Source organism: Anomaloglossus baeobatrachus, chromosome 1 (genome assembly GCF_048569485.1).
Source record: "Anomaloglossus baeobatrachus isolate aAnoBae1 chromosome 1, aAnoBae1.hap1, whole genome shotgun sequence".
NCBI lineage: Eukaryota > Metazoa > Chordata > Amphibia > Anura > Aromobatidae > Anomaloglossus > Anomaloglossus baeobatrachus.
The window spans coordinates 593,943,412-593,963,664 of NC_134353.1; the positions used below are offsets into that span (position 1 = coordinate 593,943,412).

The 20,253-nt window shown below is 47.9% G+C and overlaps 1 protein-coding gene across 1 annotated transcript in view; it reads right to left on the reverse strand.

Annotated features, from left to right (window-relative positions):
* The window catches only part of TRPM6 (transient receptor potential cation channel subfamily M member 6), a 340,636-nt gene that overhangs the window by 200,989 nt on the left and 119,394 nt on the right, over nt 1-20,253 (reverse strand). The window contains 2 exon segments of the mRNA XM_075318063.1: nt 2,323-2,376; nt 4,454-4,588. Coding sequence (XP_075174178.1) covers nt 2,323-2,376; nt 4,454-4,588 — 189 coding nt within the window.

A 20,253-nucleotide genomic window follows, 5' to 3' on the forward strand; every position in this document is an offset into this window, starting at 1 on the left:
CCTGAAAAAACAGGGCGAAACGCGCATAGGGGGGTGGCACCATCCTGTATCTTTGAACAGCTTTTTGAAAGGTAATATCACTTTCACTAATATGACCCATTTGATCCATATTTGTGCACTCGCACTATAACAGCCTCTTCATTGCAATTACCTTCTCCTACTCAGGCTTGTACCTTCTATCACTATTGTTAAACTACTTTATTGCTATTTTGTAATGAACGGAATTTATATCCTTATTAACACATAGGATTTAGACTTGAACCTGACTGCGCTTTTTCATGAATTGAATATATTTGTTCTCACTACACATAAGGCATATTTAGGCTATGTGTGTGTGGTGACCACAAAAATGCTCGGTTTTGGTCCCGAAAAAACGCTCCTTTGGCATGCATTTTTTTGCAGCGTTTTACTGCGTTTCTTTAAAGCGTTTTTGCCCAGTGCTTTTAAAGTCAAATCTATTGACTGGAAATGCTCAAAAACACTGGCGAAAACACCGAAAAAACTGACATGCTACATCTTTGTGGTCACCACAAAGACGCAGCCAAAAAAAAAAGATGCAAGGTGCGCACAGCAAAAATGAAATCTCATAGACTTTGCTGGAGAAAGAAATGCATGCAGTGTTAAGACCAAAACTGCACCCACAAAAAGTGGAAAAAATGCACCGTGCTCACAAGGCCATAATGTATTTATATATTACTACCTTTCTGCTGCTGTTTTGAACATGTTATTTTAATATTTAACAGTCATTTATTAATGGTTTTAATCCATGCCCCTAATTTTTGTTGTAGACATCTTTTGCTATTGAAGTTAGACTTATTTGGAAATTTTAATATACCGTATATCACAAAATATTCATTTAACTAGTACTTCATATTACTTCTTTTATCTGAGTAACTACTATTCTCAGAGTGATTTATGTCTATTTAGTTTGATGCTTAGTACTGTGGGGTATTGTATCTTCCCTCCAAATATCAATTTGACACGTTTTGTATTTAAGATTTAGATCCGCAGGATGTCACTTGCAGAGTTTTTACTGCAGAATTCACCCATACTAATAGGTGAAGAAAAACCTGCAACAAAATGCACATACCCCAAGATTTACAGAAAATGGGCATGTGGTAGACTTGTTCTATCATGTGTTCAATATAAAGTGTATACTTAAGCCTGCTTTACACGTTGCAATTTTGCATATGATATCGTATGCGATTTGCAACGCCCCCATCGTATGTGCGCCATGTTCAATTTGTTGAATGTGCAGCACAAACGATTAACCCCCATCACACGTACTTACCTTCCATACGACCTCGATGTGGGCGGCGAACATCCACTTCCTGGAGTGGGAGGGACGTTCGGCGTCACATCCACGTCACGCGGCAGCCGGCCAATAGAAGTGGAGGGGCGGAGCTGAGCGGGACGTAAACATCCCGCCCACCTCCTTCCTTCCGCATTGTGGGCCGGGAGCCGCAGGACGTAGGTAAGATCTGTTCATCGTTCCCGGGGTGTCACACACTGCGATGTGTGCTACCCCGGGTACGATGAACAATCTGACGTGCAATTCTAGAGAAAGGTACGATGTGTATGCGATGAACATTTTAACGTTCAATCGCAATCGCACGTACGTGTCACACACTATAATGTACCTTACAATGCCGGATGTGCGTCACTTACGACGTGACCCCGCCGACACATTGTAAGATACATTGCAGCGTGTAAAGCGGGCTTAAGTGATACATCTTATGGATAGCTTTTACTTATTGATATATCCGGTTAAAATGTAATGACTGTACAATAATGACTTTCACCATTAATTTATACATTAAGATGGCTGCTTGGATCTTGAAAACTGCACATAAAGGGGTAAAATTGCTTTAGTCGGACAGCATAAATATAAGCAAGTTTGCAATCGACTTGCTTTTTCCATCTACAGTCATTCTTCTTCTATAAGCACAGGGACTCTCAGATCTAGAGCGATCAGTCCTGTAAAAACTCAACAGACCCCAGCAATAGTAGTTTCCAGAGCAGTTCTCCAAAACATGGCTTTCAGCAGCTGTGTGCTTGTTCAAATGCAGAATCTCTATACGTAAATACAGTGAACATAGTATGGACTAGGAACAAACACTATCAGGCTGTTAATGTATTGTAGCAGTATGGAGAGCCTGAGCAGACCTGTCACTCAAGGGGGAGTGCCTACCCCGCAAGCAACCAGGGATCAGGGACACTGTAAGGAGGCTGTCGAGCTATGAGCTCCTCAAAAGGCAACTTGACAATACCCCTTTAAATAATCCCAATGTCAGTATTTGAATATTACTTCTTGAATCTCACCTGCTTTACATCTCCAACAAGATGGTGTAGGAGCAAATTTGTAGGTCCTTGTTTCTAGAAGATACAAAAGAAAGCGCACATTCTCAAAACATATTCAAACAGAAAGTCCTCTTTACACCTTGATTTTAGTTGCAAGGTATCTATGTAGAATAAAAATATATGTTACACTGTATATTACAGTATCCCTCTGTATAGGAAAGCACAGCAGATTACACTTTTATATATGTTAAAAAATGTAAAAAGTATTCCCACTCATAGTGTATGCATATACCGGGTCCATTATGCCCTACGGATACATTTAGTATGTGCATGGAGGGGCTGGAAAATATACCAAACATAACATGATAAACATGTTGGACCAGTGTTAGGCTATGTGCCCACAAGACATCGCACCGGCGGATATATCCGCAGGTTTCCCGCAGCTGATCCCCAGAATCCGAAGCTATACATTGGATTCCAGCAAAATATCTGCGGTTAACCTGCCATTCATACGACTTACCTGCGGAAGTCCCCCCGCCCTGTATCTCCATAGTGGAGGAGCTGGAATTCCGCAGATATTTCCGCATGAATAATGGACATGCAGTTACGTGCGGCTGTGGGACATCTGCAGCATATTCCGAAGCCGCACATACGGCACCATTGATACAGACACTCCCCAAATCCCATAGGATAACATGTGGAATGTCTGTATTTGCTTAAACCTGCGGATTTATCTGGAAAATCCACTGGTAGATTGTCCCGTGGGCACATAGCCTTATACACAGATGTTTTGAAACCATAAGAATATTTTCCAGGATGGTTATTGAAAAGTATCACAATATTGCGAATCATTTTTTTTTTTTACACCTTGAACACAGCCTCTTTCTGGTGGCTTTTGCCTATACCAAGCCATGCTTAACACGTTTCCGGGATTCAATGAGCAAAGGTCTGAATTCTTGGCACAATTCTAGAACAGAACATGTTACACTTTACATCTGATCATTCTTTTGATGTGTGGATTTCTAGTTATAAGTGTGGAATGTGATTTGTACTGATGGAGTAATGGGCACTCGAAACGCATTGACTAATAAATCATCCAGGAATCCTTTTGTCATTCCTTCCACAGTAAAAAGCTTTATATAGGCGGTGGCATGGCACTAAGTTCTCTGTAGGTACTGCTATATTAGAAGCGTTTATGAACATTGCCATGTGACTGGCTCAATATTGGGAATATTTCTGTGAGGCAAGAAAATTGGTATGTGAATTTTTTTGTGGATGTTCCTCCTAAGAGAGAGATTGCGTTGTAGCAAAACTGGTACTTTGTGCCGCAGAGAAAAGAAAACCGTTTTGAAACGACAGTATGAGGGTTACTTTGGGAGATGCAAAAAGCAAAATTAACGTGGGACATATATTTGCAGTAGTATATACAGTTACAATTAAAATATTTGAACCCCCGCTGCCAAATTAGGCTTATTAGAAAAAATTACAAAATGTGCTGCTCTACACAATAAACAAATCAAAACAAGAACAAAGACAACCCAACTAATAAAACGCAAGAAGTCACAACATTTCTACAGAAGTCTGTGTCGTACAAAAATTGTACAACTTTTCAAAGTAGTTTGCTATGGCAAAAGCTTTGATGAACAGAACTGATGTGTTCTTTTAGGATTTCCTGATACTTGACTGAAACCAAGTTGCAGGTCATAACAGCCATACAGTGCGCAACTAAATAATAAAGAAAGAGGCAAAGGGGTTGCATAATTCTGAAACTTTAATAGTCATTAAAAGTGGCAATTTGTATTGAATTTGGAAAAGCCAGTTATGTTGCGCTATCAACATAGTTTTTGTTAGATTTCTTTTCTGAAAAAACAATTCAAAAAATTTCCCCAGTGAAAATTTGGCAAAATGATCAGGATACACCCACCTTTAATTAAAATGTAATTAATAAAGTATTGAACACTTTTTATGAGCCCCAATATTGGCTAAATAGCTTGATTTCAGTCTGCAGAATATTTTTCATTATTTAATATTAGAACAATCGATGTCCTGTGATTCAATCGAAATTGAAAAATGAAGGATGACCGGTTGATTGCAAAACATTGTACATAGCGCACATCCATGCATCTCAGTATCTTTCTCTCATGTTACTTACCGTATTGTACAGTTCTTCCAGCCTGATTATGGTGAGGAAGCGATGCACGTTCACGCCATATTCTATCAACATTTTCACAAAGTCTATACGATCCATCACTAAGGCATCCTGCATGGCTTTTTCTAAAGAACCAACCTTTCAGGACAAGATATATAAGAGATCAGTTCTACATCTGAATACAAGCAGCTGTCTTATAGAGTTTGAACGAGAATTGTCAGGATGATTTTATTCATTTAACTAGTGATACAGGTCATAACGGTTACAAAACAACAATAAAAATTATACCAGTCTTGTAGTAAACAGATGTTTTATCACTGAGAAATTTAACTTTGAAGCAACATTAAAATTAGCTTGGAAGTGCATCCGTGGCTTGTTCTCAGTGACTGACCCCGGTGGACTTCCAGGCTTAGGCGTGTTTCACACGTTAGTGAAAAACACAGGCGTTTTTCACTGACTTTTTAAAAACGCCTATGTCCCTCCGTGTTCCATGATACATGGCACATGTGGGTTGTCCATGTGCAATCCGTGATACGTGATCCGTACTCCGTGATTGCACATGAAGATAAACTCACCTGCCCCTGTTCCTGTTGTCCGTGGTGCTGAACTCTCCAGCACTGAAGCATCCGACCCCCGCTGTGTCTCTCACCTCTGCAGCTACTTCCGGGTCGGCTTTGGTTGCACACATGAATATGCATACCATGATGAGCCAGCCAAGAAGCAGCAGAGAGCAAAGGCTGCACAGAGCGTCGCTGGAGAAGGGAGTTGAAAATGTTTTTCAATGTCCGTGTTTTTCTGGTACGTGTTTCACGGATCACACCATAGTGTGGTCCGTGGGACATCAGTGATGCCAGAAAAAATGGACTTTTCTCCGTGCGGCAATCACGGACACGCGGGTACGCCGCATGGAAACATGGTCAGTGAAAAATCACTGATGTGTGAGCAGACCCATTCATTATAATGAGTCTGCGTATGTCAGTGATTCTGGTACGTATAAAATAAAAGCACATACGTACCAGAATCACTGACGCGTGAAACAGGCCTAATATGTATATGGCTTCAAACCTTGATTTATCAGTGATGGCACATTAGATGACTATACGACATCATTTGTGCTGTTAAAGAGTGATCCGTACAACCATACCACTAATTTGATCAGAAATCTTAGACAAGGCAAAAAGAGTGTAGGAATGTTAATAAAAGATACTAATAATAATATTAATAAACATATTAATGTGAGTACATTATTATAAAATGTCCCTGTATCCTGACAAATGTATTCAATTAGAGCTGCTTAAGTCATATTATTTAGCATCAATAAATTAACACAGCTAATATTGCCCTGATGTACAAGTATAAGTGATATTTGGCTATAATTATAGAAGGAACACTTTATATTATTAAAATCAGCAGAGTTGCAGAAGACACTGTAAGCATGGCACTGCCTGATGCTGACAGAGCACCCAATAGACTGTTAGCTTGCTGCTTGATATCAACATTAGCTATCCCAAAATTATTCTATCCCTACGTATGTCAGTGTAAGTTAAAGGAAACCCGTCACCAGTTTTTTCAGTATTCAACCCAAAGTAGCACCTTCTGCAGCTCCTGGGCTGCATTCTATGAAGGTGCACCTTGTGCCCTGACGCCCCTTGCAGTCCCACAAATACCTTTATAAAATCTCCCATCACGTATGTAAAATGAATCGTTCTGGTCAGATGGGCATCCTCTTTTCAGTCTCCTGTCCCTCCTTTTGATGCTGTTCGCCGTCCTCCTTTGATGTTGACGTGGATGACGCCTTTGTCATCATCCACGTAGCTGGGCTAAATAGCGTGCCTGCGCAGTCATTCCTTGCTGGCACTTCACTCTGCACCATTGCGGGCAGAGCCGAAAACATAGGTGTAGATGCACAAGCGAGTGAGCTCTCTCACAATCTCGCTCCTGCGCAGAAAGCTCACCAGCTCGTGCAAACACACCTATGTTTTCGTTTCTGCCCGCAATTGGGTGAGCAAAGTGCGCCTGCGCAAGCCAGGAATAACTGCGCAAGCCAGGAATGACTGCGCAGACATGCGAATTAGCCCAGCTACATGGATGATGACGAAGCGTCATCCACGTCAATCATCAAAGGAGGACGGAAAAAGAAAGAACAGGAGCTAAAAAAAAAAAAAAGAGGATGCCCATCACACCAAGAAAAGGACGCCCATCCGACCAGAACGGTTCATTTACATACGTGGAGGCAGATTTTTATAAAGGTATTTCTGCGGTCTGCAGGTGGAGTCAGGGAACAAGGTACGCCTTCATAGAATGCAGATCAGGAGCTGCAGAAGGTGCTACTTTTGGTTCCATACTGAAAAAACTGGTGACAGGTTCCCTTTAATCTTGACACATGTTTCACTGGTATTACTTGCTTCTTCTAGGGGCGTTACTTAGATTTCCTTTAAAATACAAGTCAACTGCTCTACATCAATTTTGCTGATTACAAAATAACATATCATCTTCATTAATTTTGGTGTACTGAATCCAAAAATCACAACCATTTTCCTGCAGTCACATCTGTTTTTTCTGCAAAATGCTCTTTTACTAAGGAACTCTTACAGTAATAACCTAACATTATATGCCATTTTATTATTTAGGTATGCACAATGAAATTTTGAATATGCCATCAGTATAACTAAATCAGAAAATGGCTTAATAAGCAGTTAAAAACTGCTAACATCAGCATTTTATGGCTATATGAGCAGCGTGAAAAGTGACAGCTGCATTCAATCATTCAAGAGGCTTACAAGTTGCCGCAAATTTACCTCTGTTAAAAGGGTTTTTGTTTCACCAAGCCATCAGGAACATAGCTATCAAGGCACATGGAAGACAAATCTGATGGCAGACCACTGCTCTTACAGCGTGAAAACACAGATCATAACGATTCCACAGCACCCAAAAAGAGAAAGTTTCACCTTAATTATAATTTACCCAATTATTGCTCTCTTCGCTAGACGATACTTTTTTTTTTTTTCACACAAAACAAATTGCATTCATTTTGACTTCATATCTTAAATTAGCATCTTTCATTTGGGGAAAATCAGAAAACATTTTTTTTTTCAAATGTAGACCAGTGGAATCAGTCACTAATCTTAGTGGCCATCTGCTATTTATTTTCTTGTCTGTTAGGGCTATGTTTTACCTTTGCTACAAAAATAACTTCTTGCTAACTAAACTGAACAGCGTATTCAGAGCCTGAGGAGTCCTGCTGCATCAGTGGATTCGCTCTACTATATACTCCAATTCTGCTTCTTCAGATGGGCTGTTGTATGAGCTTCCCATGAAGTCAGTATACAGAGAACTTTCTATCTCCATTACAACAGAGACTAAAGGCCACTTTACACACAGTGACATCGCTAGCGATGTTACTGGTGAAAGCACCCGCCCCCGTCGGTCGTGCGTCACGGGCAAATCGCTGCCCGTGGCGCACAACATAGTTAGTCCCCATTACACATACTTACCTGCCTAGCGACGTCTCTGTGGCCGGTGAACTGCCTCCTTTCTAAGTGGAAGGGTCATTCGGCGTCACAGCGGTGTCACTAAGCGGCCGCCCAATAGAAGCGGAGGGGCGCAGATGAGCGGCCAGAACATCCCGCCCACCTCCTTCCTTCCTCATTGTTGTCGGCCGCAGGTACGATGTTGTTCCTCGTTCCTGCGGTGTCATACATAGTGATGTGTGCTGCTGCAGGAACGACGAACAACCTGCTTCCTGCAACAGCAACGATATTTGTGATTAGAACGACGTGTCAACGATCAACGATATGGTGAGTAATTTTGATCGTTCACTGTCGTTCGTGCGTTTCACACTCAACAATGTCGTTAACGAGGCCGGATGTGCATCACGAATTCCGTAACCCCAACGACATCTCGTTAGCGATGTCGTTGCGTGTAAAGCCCCCTTAAGCCTGCTTCATCAATGTGCTTTCATCAGAATTCCGGCATAACACATCATGAAATCTCACAAAGCTTTTGCAGGTTTTGGCATGTATACACCAGTCCCGACTGGCTTACAAAACACCAATCTTAATGAATTGAGACATAATGTCTAAAAATTGTAATTAAAACAAAATCAGTAAAAAAAAAAAAATTTAAGGTAATCATACAACAAGCTTAATTAAAGGGAATCGGTCACCAGGTTTTTGCCACCTAATCTGAGAGCAGAAAAACATAGGGGCAGAGATCCTGATTCCAGCAATGTGTCACTTACTGGGCTGCTTAGTGCAGTTTTCATAAAAACACTGATTAATCAGGGAAAGATTATCATTAGGACTACTTGGTGTGCTGCCAGGTAGTCCAGCATACTCATGAGCAGGGGCAGGGGCGTAACTACCGCGGTCGCAGCGGTCCCCATCGCGACCGGGCCCGGGAGGTTTGGGGCCCGCGGCCACCCGGCAGATCAGCAGCCAGCTCCTGTCAGTGAGAGAGAAGCTGCGCTGATCTGTCACAGTGCACGCGCCCACTATATGACCCGCTGCCGCCCCCGACACCGGGCCCCCCTGCCCGATGTCAGCGGCGGCACCGAGGCCCCCCTCCCCCGTCACCACGCACAGTAATAATGAAGCATAGAGAGGCCGGCGCCCCTCTGCATCATCATTCTCCCCCTGCGCCTGCACGGTGACGTCACTCCTGTGCGACTGCTGTGCTGAGTGAACAGAGCGCAGGGAGGGAGGACGCCAACCGGAGCACCGGGAGAGCGAGCAGAGGGGAGGACGAGCAGCAGTGGAAGGAGGAGAGCGGTGAGTACAGCAGCAGTGGAAAGAGGAGACGTCAGGACAGAGCAGCAGTGGAAGGAGAAGAGCGGTGAGTACTTGTTTTGTTTTTTTTATATATATGAAGCGACCGGTGGTAGGGCCGCGGGTGTGTGTGTATGCTCTATTCCAACAAAATCCCCATACTCAGATTTTACCGGTAGTAACATTTCTTTACTATGAAACATATTTATAACACAGTCAACCGAACTATCTGCGCACATGTGTATGGTGGAGTCCCCGGATCTTCACTCCTTCCGGGTACGCAGCAAGCAAAAAAAGAAAGAGAAAAAAAAACAAAGAAATGGCGGCAACTTTCCCTAACTTTCCCTACAATCACGTACCAGTCTATCCCAGAAGAAGATGCAGCTCCCACGTCGCAGGCCTGGAGTCTCACGATGATGGGTCCCGGTGCAGCGCTGAAGGGAAGCAGCTCCTCGGTCTTCTCCTTTGATCTTCTCCCGCTGGTAACGGATTCTAGTCAGTCTCTTAGTCCCGGGGCACACCGAGCAGAAGAAGGGAGGTCACGGTTGCACGGATGGCTCCCTTGTGTCGGTAACGGCCCCTGCACTTGCACTCAGGGTGCGATTCTCTGCAGTCAAGTTGTCACAGCCCCTGGATATGCACTCCAGGCGCGATGCTCTGCAGTCCGGTTAGATCCTCGGTGAAAACAAAGTCCTGCAGACCGGGTATGGCAGAACCCACTTCCACAGGGTGATTCTTCCAAGAATCGGTTGCAAAAGAGCCCTCTGTTCAGGGAGACCACACGTAGCTCTGTCCTGGCCGAGCTCCGGGGCTGTCTTCTCTTGCCGCTCTTTCTCTTCCTGGATCAAACACACGAGCTGTAGGGAATGTCCCACCTCTGTGTCTGTGATTGCACAGTCTGACACTGCCCCCTTGTGGGCAAGTGCTGAAGCAATGTTCAAATCCCTTTCTACATTGATGATGCAGTCTGAATTGTTGATCCCATTACATACCCCCCCACTTAAAGGTTGGCAGTCCCTGTCAACTACCGTCGGTTCCCAGGCAGTGATGACTGCAGATGTCACAGGGGTTGGTTGAGAAGTGGGCCATACATACTGGTCCCTGTAAGACCGCCCGGGCGGGATCCCAGCAGTGGTGCAGTCAGTATGTCTCAAGGGTCGGTTGTTCCCCTCCCAGTCACTGTCTTTACGCCCCACTTCAGTCAGCACTCCGGGGGAAGAACTGGGTTGTGTAGGTGGGTCACCGGTCTCAGAGTCGACGTGATTGCTATGCTGGGAAACATCCGTGACGTCAGTCGTGTCGGCAGCGTCACCCCCTCCGGGTACTGTGGTAGGGGAGTCAGGCTGGGATCGGCAGGGACGCAACATATTTCGGTGCACAGTGCGGATGCTGCGACTGTCTTCACCCCGCACTCGGTATACATGCCCGTTGGGGTACGGGCGTTCGATTACCCGGTAGACCTCAGTCTCCCACTTGGCTCGAAGTTTCCCTTGTGGCTTCTTGATACGGAGCAGGACTAGCTGTCCCAACTTCAAGGGTTGCTCTTGCACGGGGAGTGGGTCAGCATGTATCTGGCCCCGGATTTGTTGGCTCACCAGCCGGGTGTACAGTCTCCATCTTCTGTCGGTGAGCATTTAGCCAGGAGGGGTAGTTATGGCAGACATCATCTCCAGGGCGGAATAGGTTCAGGTCATGGACCCCTTTTCCGGGGCGGCCAAAGAGAAGGGTGTGTGGGGTGTAACCAGTCACGGAGTGGACCTGGTTGTTGTAGGCCCATACTAGATCGGGAAGGAATTGGGGCCATTGGTCTTTCTTATCGGCCAAGGTGCGGATCAGCTGGAGTAGAGTGCGGTTGAAGCGTTCACATGCACCGTTCCCTTGTGGGTGGTAAGGAGTGGTCCTCGACTTCTGGATCCCATACATCCGATGCAGCTCTTCGATGACTCGGCCTTCGAAACAAGCCCCCTGGTCGGAGTGCAACCTCTCCGGACACCCATAGACGTGGATGAACTGTCGACAGATGGCCCGTGCAGCAGATTCAGCCGTCTGGTCTTTGGTAGCAACAGCGACAGCGAATTTTGTGAAGTGATCCACCATGACTAGGCAGTACTGATAGTCCACCATCAACAGCTCAAGGGGCCTGGATGTTTTAATTGTCTGGACAGGTGCACGCTGTTCAGGGGACTTGTGTAGTTCACAGGTGCGACAGGTTTGGCAGACGTCTTCAACCAGCTTGCGGAGCCCCGGACAATAGATGGACTGTTGAATCCACCGAAAGGTCTTGTCTATCCCGAAGTGTCCATTCCTTTTGTGGGCTTTGGCCACCATCTCACGGGCCAATTGATAAGGCACCACAACTTGTGTGCATTCCTCCAGCATGTGCGACAAGAGAACCTTCCGGTATAGCACTCCTATCAGAATCAGCCGGTCCCACTGACTGAGCAGGGTCAAGGTCCCGGTAGACAGTCGTGCCCGTATATCGGCGGGAGGCTTCTGCTGCCGCTTCACCCATTGTTTGAGTAGAGCCCATTCAGGGTTCTGGTCCTGGAGCCTGCACCACTCCTGGGGTGGCAAGGCGACCCCCACTGGAGATCCAGCTTCGCCCACAACGAACTGGCGGTAATCCATCATCTGTTGGGCGAGCTTTGCAAAGTCAGGCGTTTCGTCCCCTTCTAATTCTTCATCCCGGTCTCGGTTGAGTAAGGGGTATGACACTCTAGACAGGCTGTCCGCATTTTGATTCTCAGCTGCAGCCCTATATTTGATCTTGTAATTGAACTTGGAGAGCCGAGCCATCCAACGCTGCTCCATGACTCCGAGCTTCGCATTTTCTAAGTGGGCCAACGGGTTGTTATCGGTCAGGACTAGTACTTCGGTCCCCGTGAGGTACCCTGCAAATTTCTCCGCCATAGCCCACGTTAGGGCCAACAGCTCCAGCCGGAACAAGCTATAATTGGTGGGGTTCTTCTCACCCTCATGTAGAGACCGACTGGCGTAGGCTATGACCCGTTCCTTGCCTTCTTGTACCTGTGAAAGTACTGCCCCTAGACCCTGTAGACTGGCATCGGTGTGTAGTTGGAAGGGCAGGTTGTAGTCCGCATATGCCAGGATGGGGGGAGACGTTAAGGCACCCTTTAGGGCTTGGAAGGACTCTTCCTGGCTGGGTCCCCAGCTGATGGGTCGTCCTCTGGGGCGGTTGGTGGTCCCTCGAAGCAGGTCATGCAAGGGTGCAGCAAGCCGGGCGAAGTTTTTGACGAACCGGCGGTAGTAGCCGGCCAACCCCAGGAAAGCCCTGACCTCCTTGACGTTTGTGGACTGCGGCCAATCCCGTACGGCGGCTATCTTCTCTGAAGACGGCTGAACACCTTCGGCTGAGATCCGGTGGCCCAGGTAACTGATCTCGGGCTGCAGAAGACGGCACTTGCTGAGTTTCAACTTCAGGCCATGTTCTCTCAACCTACTGAACACACGGCCGAGCTGCTGCAGGTGTTCTTCAAATGTGGCCGAATAGACTACAATGTCGTCCAGGTAGATGAGGGTGAAGTCGAAGTTGAAGTCTCCCAAGCAGCGCTCCATCAGCCGCTGAAAAGTCCCCGGCGCGTTGTTCAGACCAAAGGACATCCGGTCAAAGTCGTACAGGCCCATGGGTAGGATGAAAGCAGTCTTCTCTCTATCTTTCTCGTGCATGGGTACCTGCCAATATCCGCTGGCCAGATCCAATGAAGAGAAGTATTTGGCTTTCTTCAGTGCTGTCAGGGATTCTTCGATCCTTGGCAAAGGGTATGAGTCCCGGGTGGTGAAAGCATTCATACGGCGGTAGTCCATACAGAACCTCAGGGACCCGTCCTTCTTCTTGACTATCACCACCGGTGCAGCCCAGGGGCTCTGGCTTTCTCGTACCACTCCAGCGTGTAGCATGGAATTCAGGAGATTTTTCACTTCTTGGTATTGCTGGGGAGGTATTTGGCGGTACCTTTCACAGATAGGAGCAGTGTCACCGGTGGGGATTTCGTGCTTGATACTGGTGGTGCACCCAAAGTCGGTGTCATGCCGGGCAAAGGACGCCTGATGCTCTTGAAGTAGCTCTTCCACCTGGGACACCTCCCGTTTGGAGTATTGGGATACGTCCAACTGACACTTCTCTCGTAGTTCTCGCCCCGCGTTGGTGTCACCCGCGACAGCGGCCATGGCAGAGACCGTCACTGTCCATTCTCCCTCTGTAGACGGTACAAACTGGAGGGGGCTCATCGGGTTCACCTCTCCGGTTAGAGCGTAGACTCGGGCGAGCTGTGTCGCGGCTTCTAGGTCAACGTTCACGTTAGCCGTGTTGCCCAGCCTGACAGGAATTCTTCCCTTTCTCACTACTGCTAGAGTTCGAGCGACTAGTGGATTCAGCTTCCCTTCCTTCGGGGTGCATGGCTCAATCAGCACCTCCACGCCTTCAAGCTGTCTCGTGGTGCTAAGGGGTAGTGAGATAACTGTCTCTTTCCCAGCTGGTAAGGTGATCCTAGTATGGCGGGGTACGGTGATCGTGGCCAGCGGTAGTTGTTCTTCGGTCACTCGCTGGAGGTTGCAGGTCCGGACCACTTGCTGAAAGGCACAGCGGGTGGCCCTATGTGCGGTCACTTCTTGCCAGTACTTGGGCCCCCTCTTGGTAAACAACACCAGATTCAGGTCTTTCAAGATGTTCATCCCAATAATCATGGGCGTTTCTGATCCAAAGCCTTCCCTGACCACGATTATCCCTCTCTTCCCGAGATCTTGGCCACAGATTTCGGTGTTCATCCAGGCAACTCCCGTCACCGGAATGGGTAGATTATTGGCTGCTTTGATCTTGATGGCGGTATCAGGGTCATAGGCAACCCGCGGCTTTAGACATTCTTCGTAGAACTGCTCGGAGATGGTGGATACCTGAGACCAAGTATCCATTAACTCTTGTACGGCGATCCCTTCCAGTAATACTTCCAGGGTGGGGCTATTTGATGCAAGTTTGCTCGTGGCTGGCTCTGTTTTCCTACACCCCTCTCTTTGGCCTCCCCTGCCGAGTGAGCCTCTTTGGCAGGGGCGTCTAGTTTAAAGGCGGCCGCTGTTGTGGGACATGACTTGCTGGTTCTGGTAGATCGGACCGTTGATGAACTTGAAAGTTCTGGGGGCAACGGTTTGCTCTATGGCGGGGGTCGCCGCATGTCCAGCATCTTCCCATCGGCCGGCTGGGTTGTTGTCTCGCTTGCCGGCCTGCCTGTTGGTCTAGGGTGAGCTGTAACACCTGTTTCTGCAACTCTGCCACCATCTGCTTCAGTTCTTCCGTGTCGCTGTTCGGAGTCCCGATACCAGATATGGACCTGCAAGCCGCGGTATATGTCTGTGTCTCCACGACAGGTCCCCTTGAACGTTCTATAGCTTCTTGTTTAACCTCAGTGAACGTAAAGGCTGGATTTATCCGGAGTAGATCTTGCAATGAGCGGTTAAGGTACGGGTCTCTCAATCCGGTCACGAACTGATCTCTCAACACCAGGTCACGGGCACCCGTACTAGCTATCTGTTCTTCTTTTCTACAGGCTTGTTCTAGCAGCACTTGAAGGGCATTGGCATATTGAGGAATGTCCTCCGACTCGAGCTGAGTACGCCGGAAGAACATATAGCGCAATGTTCCCGCATATGTGGTCGGCCCATAGGTGTTCTCCAACACCCGCACCAAGTCATCCAACGTACGCTGGCCCCTAACCGTCTCCAGCCTGACTGTCGTCCACGCTTCCCCCTCTAATGTTAGCATGGCCATTTCTGCTAAGGTCTTAGGATCAGTGTTATACATTTCCCCCACTATCTTAAGTTGTTCAGTCCATTCAGTTACAGGATAGTTCCGTCCGTTAAACTTTCTCACCTGATTGACAATAGACGTCGGGGGAGCTGTCCGGTTATAAGTTACTACCGGGGGATGATTTTGTTGGTCACACATCCTGCCGACTACGCCACATGAAGCGACCGGTGGTAGGGCCGCGGGTGTGTGTTTATGCTCTATTCCAACAAAATCCCCATACTCAGATTTTACCGGTAGTAACATTTCTTTACTATGAAACATATTTATAACACAGTCAACCGAACTATCTGCGCACATGTGTATGGTGGAGTCCCCGGAACTTCACTCCTTCCGGGTACGCAGCAAGGAAAAAAAGACAAGAGAAAAAAAAAAGAAATGGCGGCAACTTTCCCTAACTTTCCCTACAATCACGTACCAGTCTATCCCAGAAGAAGATGCCGCTCCCACGTCGCAGGCCTGGAGTCTCACGATGATGGGTCCCGGTGCAGCGCTGAAGGGATGCAGCTCCTCGGTCTTCTCCTTTGATCTTCTCCCGCTGGTAACGGATTCTAGTCAGTCTCTTAGTCCCGGGGCACACCGAGCAGAAGAAGGGAGGTCACGGTTGCACGGGTGGCTCCCTTGTGTTGGTAACGGCCCCTGCACTTGCACTCAGGGTGCGATGCTCTGCAGTCAAGTTGTCACAGCCCCTGGATATGCACTCCGGGCGCGATTCTCTGCAGTCCGGTTGGATCCTCGGTGAAAACAAAGTCCTGCAGACCGGGGATGGCAGAACCCACTTCCACAGGGTGATTCTTCCAAGAATCCGGTTGCAAAAGAGCCCTCTGTTCAGGGAGACCACACGTAGCTCTGTCCTGGCCGAGCTCCGGGGCTGTCTTCTCTTGCCGCTCTTTCTCTTCCTGGTTCAAACACACGAGCTGTAGGGAATTTCCCACCTCTGTGTCTGTGATTGCACAGTCTGACACTGCCCCCTTGTGGGCAAGGGCTGAAGCAATGTTCAAATCCCTTTCTACATTGATGATGCAGTCTGAATTGTTGATCCCATTACATATATATATATGAGTACACGGTGGTCAGAGGCCTGGGGTGGGGAGGCTGCATGATACCGTACATGGAGGCCTGGGGTGGGGAGGCTGCATGATACTGTACATGGAGGCCTGGGGTGGGGAGGCTGCATGATACTGTACATGGAGGCCTGGGGTGTGGAGGCTGCATGATACTGTACATGGAGGCCTGGGGTGGGGAGGCTGCATGATACTGTACATGGAGGCCTGGGGTGGGGAGGCTGCATGATACTGTACATGGAGGCCTGGGGTGTGGAGGCTGCATGATACTGTACATGGAGGCCTGGGGTGGGGAGGCTGCATGATACTGTACATGGAGGCCTGGGAGGCTGCATGATACCGTACATGGAGGCCTGGGGAGGCTGCATGATACTGTACATGGAGGCCTGGGGAGGCTGCATTATACTGTACATGGAGGCCTGGGGAGGCTGTCTGCATTATTATACATGGAGGCCTGGGGAGGCTGGCAGCATTATTATAGATGGAGGCCTGGGGAGGCTGGCAGCATTATTATAGATGGAGGCCTGGAGAGGCTGGCTGCATTATTATACATGGAGGCCTGGGAAGGCTGGCTGCATTATTATACATGGTGGCCTGGGGAGGCTGACAGCATTATTATAGATGGAGGCCTGGGGAGGCTGACAGCATTATTATAGATGGAGGCCTGGGGAGGCTGTCTGCATTATTATACATGGAGGCCTGGGAAGGCTGGCTGCATTATTATACATGGTGGCCTGGGGAGGCTGGCTGCATTATTATACATGGAGGCCTGGGGAGGCTGGCTGCATTATTATACATGGAGGCCTGGGGAGGCTGGCTGCATTATTATACATGGAGGCCTGGGGAGGCTGGCTGCTTTATTATACATGGAGGCCTGGAGAGGCTGTCTGCATTATTATACATGGAGGCCTGGGGAGGCTGGCTGCATTATTATACATGGAGGCCTGGGGAGGCTGGCTGCATTATTATACATGGAGGCCTGGGGAGGCTGGCTGCATTATTATACATGGAGGCCTGGGGAGGCTGTCTGCATTATTATACATGGAGGCCTGGGGAGGCTGGCTGCATTATTATACATGGAGGCCTGGGGAGGGTGCATTATACTGTACATGGAGGCCTGGGGAGGCTGTCTGCATTATTATACATGGAGGCCTGGAGAGGCTGGCTGCATTATTATACATGGAGGCTTGGGGAGGCTGGCAGCATTATTATAGATGGTGGCCTGGAGAGGCTGGCTGCATTATTATACATGGAGGCTTGGGGAGGCTGGCAGCATTATTATAGATGGTGGCCTGGAGAGGCTGGCTGCATTATTATACATGGAGGCCTGGGGAGGCTGGATGCATTATTATACATGAAGGTCTGGGGGGACTGCATAATAAACATGAAGGACACCTTATACATGGACAAGGGCTGCATTATACATGAAGGTCTAGGGGGCTGGAAGGACACCTTATACATGGACTATAGGGGTGCATTATATTTGGAGGAGTATGGAGCTGCAAAATGCAATATGAAGTTTTGTAGCGTTGCGTTATAATACAGATAGGACTATGGGGGCTACCTTATACATGGATTATGGGGGTGCATTATAAAACATGGAAGACTGTGGTGCAGTATAATATATGGAGAACTATGGGCTGAATTATAATATATGGAGAACTATGGGAAATGCATTATAATACATGGAGGACTATGGATGTGCATGCTAATTTATGAAGGGTTATGTGGGACCCTTTTATACTATATGGAAGGCTATGTGGGGGCCATTATAGTATTTGGAGAACTATATACGAGGGGGGACTAAGATACAAGCAGGGGATGGGAATGTTTTGTGCTGAGGGAAAAAGGCTCTCCTCTCAGCACCCAGCTTTCCCATGCTCTGATATGGGAAAGCTGGGTGCTGAGGGAAAGATGTATAGCAGAGCATGGGAAAGCTGGGTGCCGAGGACAAGATGGATATCAGAACATAGGAACGCTAGGTGCTGATAGAGGGATTTCATATCACGGGAAACCTGGTTGCTTATTATCCCGAACCCCGTCATTATCCCGTACCCCAAGTGTATGTGGAGGGGGGGCCCAGCTCTGAACTTTGCACCGGGCCCCACCAAACTCTAGTTACGCCACTGCTCATGAGCTCTGTATAACTGCTACATATGCAACAGAGAAAACATTGATTTTATCAAAATGACCGCAAACATCTCAGTAAGTGACATCACTGGAATCAGGGTCTCTGTTATGCTGCTCTCAGATGGGGGAGCAAAACCTGGTGACAGATTCACTTTAAGGTTAAAGCCTGAAGGTCCACTTTTTCATGGAGTATTTTAGGATAGGATAATCTAATAGTATTGGCCACTACAAGTTGGAATAGTAGGATTGCTTATTGCAAGGCAGCAGAAACCGATTACTCCCCAATATTACATTGCAATTTGATTGATTGGAGTAAGATTTCATGGTGAGGTGTAAAGGGGGCTTTACAAGCTACGATATCGTTAATGTTTTATAGTAGGGGTCACGTTGTTAGTGACGCACACCCGGCACCATTAACAATATCGCAGTGTGTGACACTTTTGTGCGGCCTAAAACGATCGCAAAAGCGGCCAAAATCGTTTGCCGTGGAGAGGTCGTCCTGAAACCAAAAATCGTTTAACGCTCATTAGCGATGTTATTCCTCGTTCCTGCGGCAGCACACATTGCTGTGTGTGACACCGCAGGAGCGAGGAACATCTCCTTACCTGCGTCCACCGGCTATGCGGACGGAAGAAGGTGGGCGGGATGTTTACGTCCCGCTCATCTCCGCCCCTCCGCTTCCATTGGACGCCTGCCGTGTGATGTCGCTGTGACGCCTCACGATTCGCCCCCTTAGAAAGGAGTCGGATCGCCGGCCAGAGCAACGTCGCAGAGCAGGCAAGTCTGTGTGACGGGGGTGCGCGATTTTGTGCGCGATGGGCAGCGATATGCACGTGTTGCACAAAAGATGGGGGCGGGTACGCACGCTAGCGATATCGGCAATGATATCGTAGCGTGTAAAGCCCGCTTAAGGAGGCACCAGCCACTTGTAATTTGTGCTGGTTTATTAAGAGGTGTGTATTTCTTAATGAATTAGCTGCCTCTTACTCGATCATGCCCCTTAATTGAGAAGCAAGTCTTAATGAATCGGGTTAAAGCTTGAATAAGAACCTTGTATTCGAAAAGCGTTGCATTTTGGACTGTTGGAATACAAGTGAACATGTTATTTTACCTTATTGCACATGAAATAAAGCCAGACATATAGCTGATGATCCTGGATTATTTTCTTATGTAGCGTACTGAATAGAGTTGAGCGCGGTTCGCGGTTCTCCAGTTCACGGTTCGAGTGATTTTGGGCGCTGTTCTAGATCGAACTAGAACTTCGAGCTTTTTGCTAAAAGCTCGACAGTTCTAGTTACGTTCAAGAACGGTTCTAGCAGCAAAAAGCAGGGCTTTTTACAGCTACAGTATGCAGAGAGCCATCGCTGGCAGCCTGCCATAAGCTGGTAACCAAGATAAACATCAGGTATCCAAGCAAAGCGCTTTGGTTAGTAACCCGATATTTATCCTAGTTACGTGTGCAGGAAGCCGACACTTCCCCGCTCAGCTCGCTCCATACATACACACTCACACACTCACACACTCACACACTCACACACTCACACACTCACACACTCACACACTCACACACTCACACACTCACACACTCACACACTCACACACTCACACACTCACACACTCACACACTCACACACTCACACTCACCTGTCCCCAGCCATGCAGTCCACAACACTGACGTCCTCAGCGCCACATGACCGCGCTAGGCTCCACCCACTTCGCACTCCGCTGCCAGCACACATGGCTCCGCCCACCTGGCACTCTGCACACATTGTCCCGCTAGGCTCCGCCCACCTGACACGCTGCCCACATGGTCCCGCTAGACTCCGCCCACCTGGCACTCTGCACACATGGTCCCGCTGGGCTCCGCCCACCTGGCACTCTGCACACATGGTCCCGCTGGGCTCCGCCCACCTGGCACTCTGCACACATGGTCTGGCTAGGCTCTGCCCACCTGGCACTCTGCACACATGGTCCCGCTAGGCTCCGCCCACCTGGCACTCTGCACACATGGTCCCGCTAGGCTCCGCC